General features: G+C 41.2%; 2 protein-coding genes across 2 annotated transcripts in view; both read left to right on the forward strand.

The window, feature by feature from the left end:
• Positions 1 to 8,952, forward strand: part of pip4p1a (phosphatidylinositol-4,5-bisphosphate 4-phosphatase 1a) — a 49,505-nt gene that overhangs the window by 36,386 nt on the left and 4,167 nt on the right. Inside the window, exons 3-5 of the mRNA XM_063219816.1 lie at positions 950 to 1,049; positions 6,017 to 6,123; positions 7,801 to 7,906. Of these exons, the coding sequence (XP_063075886.1) occupies positions 950 to 1,049; positions 6,017 to 6,123; positions 7,801 to 7,906 (313 nt within the window). The remainder of the gene's footprint in view (positions 1 to 949; positions 1,050 to 6,016; positions 6,124 to 7,800; positions 7,907 to 8,952) is intronic.
• Positions 1 to 8,952, forward strand: part of sdhc (succinate dehydrogenase complex, subunit C, integral membrane protein) — a 119,138-nt gene that overhangs the window by 34,446 nt on the left and 75,740 nt on the right. The window lies entirely within an intron of this gene.

Genomic DNA, 8,952 nt, shown 5'->3' on the forward strand with positions numbered 1-8,952 from the left:
TTAGACAGTCATGGTAAATGACAGTGTCAGAAAATATACAGAATTTTTTACCTTTGACTTCCTAATTCATTTGCTTGCTGTAGCTGATGAACAACAGTCTATAATCGTTTTAGTAAAAAGTCTCACTCTGGTTCGCCATCTTTAATTTGTAAACAACATCAAAAAAGCACATGAACGCAACGCATTGTAAATACCACTTCGCAACTAGATAATATCTACTTCGGAAGACCACATGAATGCACTATAAGTGTGCAGTTGAATCTTCTTTTTCCAAGTGACTCGTGCCGTTGCTATCTGTGTGTAGCATTTTGGGCCATTTGTAGTTCAGTAACCGTGTTTTATAATGGCTCAATTGGAGAACAGACTACACACCAGGCTACCTGAAGAAGTCATTTTTGTAGTTCAATATCCATGTTTTATAATAGATTTCAATGGGACAAGGCAATTGAACTACAAGTATGGCCTCCATCTCTCTCAATGAGGACCCAGACTGTGTATATTTGCCTTAAGTAACTCTCCTTCACATAGAAATACGCGATTCAGTAACAACGACGTTTGAACTGTTATTAATGTGATTTTATTAACGTGATTAATGTCTCTTGCCCCCACCTCTCTATCTCCCTCCCTCCCTCTACCCCTCCCTCACCCACCACTCTCTCTCTCTCCCTCTCTCCCTCACCCCCTCTCTCTCTCTCACCCCCCCCTCTCTCTTCTCTCTCTCTCTCTCTCTCTCTCTCTCTCTCTCTCTCTTCTCTCTCTCTCTTCTCTCTCTCTCTCTGCTCGCTCTCTCTCCATATCCATGTATGTCTGTCCATCTATCTATCTATCTGTGTGTGTGTGTATCTGTCTGTGTGTGTGTGTGTGTGTGTGTGTGTGTGTGTGTGTGTGTGTGTGTGTGTGTGTGTGTGTGTGTGTGTATGTGTGTATGTGTGTGTGTGTGTGGTCCCAGTGCTCCGGTCATCAGCTGTCGTGTGTGCCAGAGTATCATCAACGTGGAGGGCAAGATCCACCAGCACGTGGTCAAGTGTGGAGTCTGCAACGAGGCCACGGTAATAAACTCCTTATTAACATTTAATTAATACAATAATAAACACCATATTAACACTTAATGACTACACTAATAAACGTGGAGGGCAAGATCCACCAGTACGTGGTCAAGTGTGGAGTCTGCAACGAGGCCACAGTAATAAACACCTTATTAACACTTAACACATTCAATACATTTTTTTTGAATTTAGCTGTAGACTCCCAGCCAATTTCATCATTTTTTTGTCATTTTTTGAACACCCACCAAATATTTTGTCTTCATTACACAGACACATGTCAGGGTTTGTACGTAAGCCCAAAAACTCAGCTGTCTGTATATTTTCACGGTTTGTTTCTAGCTTATTCCATTCCGAGGTTATTCCACTTTAAGCAAGCACTGGTTTTGGGAAAAATAGAGATTTTCAACATTCAACTGAGATAAAGCCTGTTTTGTCATGGGTGCGCTCTGACTCTCCGAGTTTAAATTGCGGGTCTAAATGCATTTTCACGCCTGAAGAACAACTCCAGTAGCTTCCAAGTAAACTATTTCGATGCAAAAATCACCTGGTCAGGCTATTGTTCAGAGCCACATCATCTGAAATGCCAGCTAGCTAATGTCACTTGACTGGCAGTTTTCTTTCTGTAGATAAAAGCAGACGTGCCAAAGTACTCACCCAAAATTAGGTTTTCATTACAACCTTCCATTTTACACCTATCTTGATGGCAGCAAAACTCCTTATCCTTCCATCATATGTTTAGGAATAGGCTAGCTAGCAAGGCAAGTATGTTTTGATTCTCCAGCCCAGGAAGTAACTTGAGACGTGACGTGATCAGGAAGTGGTTTGATTCGCTATAATAAAACTCAAATACTGTGTGTAATAAAATGCACAGATGATGAAATATCCAGATCCTGACTTTGTAGGAGTTTTGACTTTGTAAGTGTTTTCATGATCTACAAACCCCAACTCCATAGAAGTTGGGACACAAGGTAAATTGTGAATAATAACAAAATACTGCCATTTTCAAAACGTCCGATTCTTACATTAGATGGAGAACGGCACAGAGAAAACATATAAGCCATCAAAACTGACCAAAATTATTGTTTTGGGGGATATTCATGAATATGTAAAAACAACACGTCTCAAAAGAGTTGGGACGGGGACAATAAAAGGCAGCAAATGTTGAGGAAGACTAAAAACAAAGCAAAAGACAACACTTAACAGTTAATTACATTAACCGATGAGATGATTTTATATAAAAAACATTGTTAATTCCCATCTTGGCCATGATTTCACCTCCTTAAATGGTGGGTGTATTCCTCGTCATGTTTTGCAGTGTTTTTCTTTGTGTAGTGCTTACAGTTTGACAGGTCTTGACCAAAAGCATGGCATTTTATCACCTGCTGGTCCTTATGATGGAGTTAAACTGTTAAAACATAGTAGAGAATGCAATTTGCCCTTCCTATGTGGCAGTAATTGAAGATCTCCCTTCAAAATATAATGCATGAGTGACTTTTCATGCTTTTTAAAACCCATTTACATCATTCAGCACTGTATTTAACTCTACAGATGAGTGAGAACAACTTAACCAATGCACTACTGCACCCCCATGCCATCATGGAGGCTGATTTCTGAAGTTAGCACTAACACACGTTGGATGGTCCATTTTCACTGTAGCACAGGATGTGCAAGACTCTATTATTGTCAAAAATAATTGACTTCTGCAACTTCTACTGACTTCTATGAGCAAAGGTCAGTTTCCCATGTCTTCCGGGTCTATTTTAAATGAGCTCAGGTGCATAGGAGAATGTTAAACCCCTCTATCATTTGCACACATGAAGTGTTCATAATATGGTCAATTTTCAATAGCTGTAATTCTTGGAGTGCTAGAGAGAGACTACAGCCAATATATATTTCATGATTTTAATGACAAAAATAAGTCTTATATACACTCAATCATGATAAAACCAAAAGGAATTTGGAAATGTATGTAATAACTTTGGTAATTATTCCCTCTGCATCTTTAATTGTGAGTGACTCAACCTTTCTGTGCTGGTCTTAAACCTGGACGCTCATATTGTCCATCAGTACAATTAATTTAAAAATGTTCTTCGTTGTTTCATCTTATTTGGATGTCTATTACATTTCATTGATCCCCGTCCCAACTTATTAGAGACGTGTTGCAGTTATCAAATGAGAAATGAGTACATATGTCCCCCTAAACAATATTTTGTCTTTTCACTTTTCTCCATCTAATGAATGGATTGAATGTTTTGAAAATTATAGAATTTTGATTTTATTCACAATTTACCAAACGTCCCAACTTCACCGGAGTTGGGGTTTGTATGTCAGTTCTGTTCATCCTAGTGTTCATCAAGTGTGATCACACACAGATGTCTTACAAGAATGGCGTAGGCTACTAGCTTGTCCCTTAGCTTCATGACTTGCATCGCACACACACACTGCACACACACTCATACACACTGCACACACACTCATACACACTGCACACACACTCTCACACACACTCATACACACTGCACACACAAACTCACACACAGTCTCTCTGTAGGTTGTAATTGTAGATATGTAGAGTCAGAACAGGGTTTCATATCACATACACACACACATGAATACACACACATGAATACACACACATGAATACACACACACGAATCACACACACATGAATACACACACACATGAATACACACACATGAATACACACACATGAATACACACACAAAACAATGTTAAGAGTTTAGCCTTGTTTCAAAGTTCAATCCCTGAGGAATAAGCACACACACACACACACACACACACACACACACACACACACACACACACACACACACACACACACACACACACACACACACACACACACACACACACACACACACACACACACGAAAGGACTTGTAGTCTGGTATTATCAGGGTACTTTCCACTAATCTGGAATACAGTGGGTTATTATCCTAACTCTGGGTTTCCCAAACTGGGGTGCGTGCACCCCTGGGGGTGTGCGAGCTGAATAGAACAGTGGCTGAGATGTCTGTTTTTACACAGAATTAATGAACATTAGGTAGTTTTTAATTGTTGGTGAATTGTATGCTGGAGGGATCCATCTGAAGTGTATTTTATAACTCCTAGACTTGTCATGCAACAAGTTCCATTGTAATGATGGCAGAAAAAAACGCCCGGTCTATTGGAAATGAGAATTGCCCAAAATGTGCAAGTGTGCAACATTCGCTTAGGGGGTGCGCGAACCACATTGAAATGTAACAGGGGGTGCGCAGGGGGAAAAGTTTGGGAACCGCTGTCCTAACTTACAGAGGTGAACTCCTCCCCCCTCCAGATTCAGGCTCCCACTTTGCATCCTGGGTGTGATCTTCAAACCTAGCTGATAGAACCAGACATAAGTGGAAATTTTTGTAGTTCAATAGCCACATCTTATAATGGCTTCCAATGGGAGAAAAGACTACACACTAGGCTACCTGAAGAGGCCATGTCTTATACTCATGAACGGCCATCCGGTTACTTTGCTCCTAAATGTGCGTTATGCCCCTTTATGGTTGAAAACATACCGAATGTCTCATCAACTTACATGCTACATCGGCTACCCTAAATGAACACAGTACATGCTTCAGGCACGGCTGTTTGGCAATATTATTTGAACAGCCGGCAACACAACACGTTTTCGGCATGTTGCGCGTGAACAACGCTTGTCTACAGGTCCTTATCTTTTGTTTATTAAACCCCAACATAGAGCTGTATAATATAGAGCTGATAGAACCAGACGTGTAGACAAATATGTATTATATTAAATAATTTATTTATCAGCCATGTTTCCACGGCACCCCTGAGAGGGGCCCGTGGCACCCCAGGGTGCCCCGGCACCCCTGTTGAGAAACACTGGGTTAGAGATCTACCTAAATCGTATGAGTCGCTAAAATATATTTACAAATCAGTTAATATTAGTTATGTAGATATTTAGTGACACACTTCAACTATTGTCCTTGTATAATGTGTTGATAAAAATGCTCACATTATCCAGCTACTTTTTGACAGAGGTGAGCGTCCTCCTCCATTCATTTCCATTTCTCAGGTCTACCTGCCAATGAAAATGGCTGCCAGGATTGCCATAAAAAAGGGGGCGGGGTCGCCTCTAGCCTATGGTACAACTCCCTTGTGCTTGTGGCCTCGCGATGACGTCATTAATCAGAAACGTTTATTTCGATATACTGTATATTAGGATATTCTGAATCGGGGATAAGTCCCCCCAACACTTCCCCGGTGGCCTTTTCTTTTCTTTTTTTCAGATACTTGGCTAATCAAACCAGGAAGTCCCCTTAATTTAATTCTGACCATCTCTCTCTCTTTCTCCCCCCCCCTCTCCTTCACTCACTCACTCTCTCTCTTTCTCGCTCATTCTCTCTGTCACTCACACACACACACTCTCTCTCTCTCTCTCTCTCTCTCTCTCTCTCTCTCTCTCTCTCTCTCTCTCTCTCTCTATCTCTCTCACGCATACAAAGACGAGACTGTTTCCGTTTCAGCACAGTATCAAATTTTGATGCTTAATAACAGACTATCGAGATTACTACTATTGCACTACATTTAACACACACACACACAAACACACACACGTACACGTACACACACACAGTAGGCTACTGTTGGGGTTTTAAGCAGTATCAAAGTCTAACAACTGATGATTAAAATTGTTCACAGACTCAACATTTACAAAGACACACATTCTCTCTCTCTCTCTCTCTCTCTCTCTCTCTCTCTCTCTCTCTCTCTCTCTCCCTCTCTCTGTCTCTACCCCCTTGTTGGTCTGTCCCTTATCTGTATGTCTGTGATGATATTAAATCTAATGCCTCTCTCTCTCTCTCTCTCTCTCTCTCTCTCTCTCTCTCTCTCTCTCTCTCTCTCTCTCTCTCTCTCTCTCTCTCTCTCTCTCTGTCTGTCTCTCTCTCTCTCCACAGCCCATCAAGAACGCCCCTGCGGGTAAGAAATATGTTCGCTGTCCCTGCAACTGTCTACTGATCTGCAAAGTCACGTCACAACGCATCGCCTGTCCGCGTCCCTACTGGTAAATGTAGTCTTTTCTCCCATTGAAACTCATTGAGAGTGTTGTATTTTCTCCCGTTGAAACCCATTATTTATCTTTTTTCAGATTCAGATTCAGATTCAGATAACTTTATTAGTCCCATCAGAAGGGCAATTCAGTTTGCGGTCCCAGTCTCCATCAGTCAATGAATAGATAGTATAAATAAAAAGAGTAGAAAATGAAATACAAAACCTAAAGGAAACAAAAAACAATAAATAAATAGGAAAACAAAAACATACACATTTTAACACATACATTCAAACACCCTATCCTGTCAGTGATGAGCAGCCCTCAGTAAATTATATGGTCAGTAATGAACTCTATCCCTACAACCTTGTTTAATGATCTAATGGTTGTAGGGATGAAAGATCCAGAGTAACGCTTTGTTTTTGTCCTGACAGAATAATAGCGCCTCCCAGAGGGCATTAATGAAAATTCACCACCTAAAACATGGTCAGGTTGACTAATGATACTTTTAGCCTTTTGGACTGCCTGTTTGTTAAACAGAGCACTCAGACTATTTAGCTGTGTTCCAATAATCTTTGATGACGTGTTAACAATACTGCTGAGACTGTATTAAACAAAGGCGTAGGTCAGAGGGCTTCGGTGTTCTGTTTTGTAGTGCGAAGGTGCTCTTTGGTTAGACGAGATGTATGATGAAATGCAAGGCACTCTTTGTCTTCATTAAAAAGCTTTTAATTAAATGTAGCTAGTTCATATTTGAACATTAAAATTTGCCAACATGTTTCGGCCAAACATTGGCCTTCATCAGGGATTTAAAGTTTGAACTCTTTTAAAGCCCTGATGAAGGCCAATGTTTGGCCGAAACATGTTGGCAAATTTTAATGTTCAAATATGAACTAGCTACATTTAATTAAAAGCTTTTTAATGAAGACGAAGAGTGCCTTGGATTTCATCATACTGCTGAGACTGTACTTGTCTTTGACTGAAAGGTGTATTTAATCACTTGATTACTTTGATAATGGAAGCAAACACAGAAATAAAAATGTTGGTATCTATGATGTTGTTTGATATTACGTATAGCATATATTATAATTCCTTTATCTGTCTGCCTTATGTCAACTAGCCTAACTAGCATACATCAGGCTTATATGAGCTCTTCATTCCTCAATCGAATTTCATTAGCGAGATGCTAGCGGAGACTGACTCGCAAAGGACGAACCTGTAAGAAAATAGAACGATATAACACCCAGGTTAATAATAATAATAATAACTGTATTTGTATAGCACTATATCATCAAGGTATGCAGCTCAGAGTGCTTAACAAATGGGAAAAAACATCAAAGGTGGAGTTACAAGGAGAAGTAGAAAAGAGAGACAGAGACAAGAGAGAACAGCAGGAAGACGTGGATAGAGATTGGAGAGGCATAAGGTCCACAAGGTTATTCAGGTTGTGAAAATTAGTCGCCAGCCTACTAAATTCTAAATACTAAATAATGGCCCCCCCTAGGTGAACTGCAGCGAAATTCTGTGTAATGAGGCAAATAGCAAGCGGGGCAGCTTTGATGTAGTATTTTGTGCAGCTAGGCTAGGCTAAGCTATGCTAGGTATAGTATTTGTAGTTCTCTAAGCATGCTTACAGTGTGTGTCTATCGGAATTAAAACTACGTTTCCCTTTGTGTGTGTTTCCTATTCCAGCAAGCGGATCATCAATTTAGGTCCAGTTCACCCTGGCCCAGCGAGCCCAGAACCCCAACCCAGCGGAGCGCGCGTCTCATGCGGACATTGTAACAACACCTTCCTGGTAAGCTAACCATGCTAGTGCTAACACACAACGGCTATGTCTCAAATGACGCACTTTTGTCAGTGCACTGACAGTCAGTGCATAGTGCACACAGTGCACTGAGGTCTTTAGTGCATAGTGTCGTGGAAAAAATTGAGCACTATGCACTGTGCCCTCGCTGGAAGTGACGGCTGAGCATGGCATTAGCTCGCCAAAATATGAGTTGGCTACTGTTTACAATGCACAGCGTCTGGTGCTTGTATTTCCATGTCCTTCACCCAAAAGGACAAGAATCACACATACAATACTTTTGGTTTGCATGAAAAGGTTGGTATCCCATCAACATTACTTACAGAATTAGTGGCAGGGTTGCCAGATGAGGGTGATGATTTCCAGCCCAAAACATTTTCAAAACCCGCCTAGAAGCACAAAATCCCTCCCAATTCTATTGATTTCTATGGCAAAAAGTGGGCAGGTTTTTCTGATGTGTGATGAATGCCATTTTTACCCGCACACGGCCATCCTAAGCAGCCCAATTGGGCGGGAACCAGCCCAATCTGGCCACACTGATAAGTGGACCGTTGACCAAACTCTTCTACTGAACTGAATGCCACATTTCCTCCGTGTCATAGTCAACATGGCCGCCGTTTAGTGCGTGCACTGTCCATCGTTCAAGCACTGCATTTTTCCCCCATTGTTAGGGGATCATCCTGGAACTTTCAGTGCACTGGCTCAACTGAAATTTTCAGCGTGAGCGCCCTAGGCACTGAAAAACAGTGCCCAAAGTGCACAAGTGCAGCATTTGAGACACGGTCAACACCTTCCTGGTGAGCTATTGCTCCTGCTAGTTAGACACTGTAACAACACCCTCCTGGTAAGATAAATCATTTAACTCAAGGGGAGGAAATAAGCTTAGAAAATTGTGTAATAGGGCTTTAAAGGACCACTTCAGTCAATTTCAATATGCTGTTGTAATGCTCACGCTATCCTTGACTTATCAATACCCGGTGATGCCTCCTTTTTCGGCTCAGCCCTTTCCGAGATATGACCTATTCTAATGGGGGCTG

The sequence above is a fragment of the Engraulis encrasicolus genome, chromosome 16, assembly GCF_034702125.1.
Source record: "Engraulis encrasicolus isolate BLACKSEA-1 chromosome 16, IST_EnEncr_1.0, whole genome shotgun sequence".
Lineage (NCBI taxonomy): Eukaryota > Metazoa > Chordata > Actinopteri > Clupeiformes > Engraulidae > Engraulis > Engraulis encrasicolus.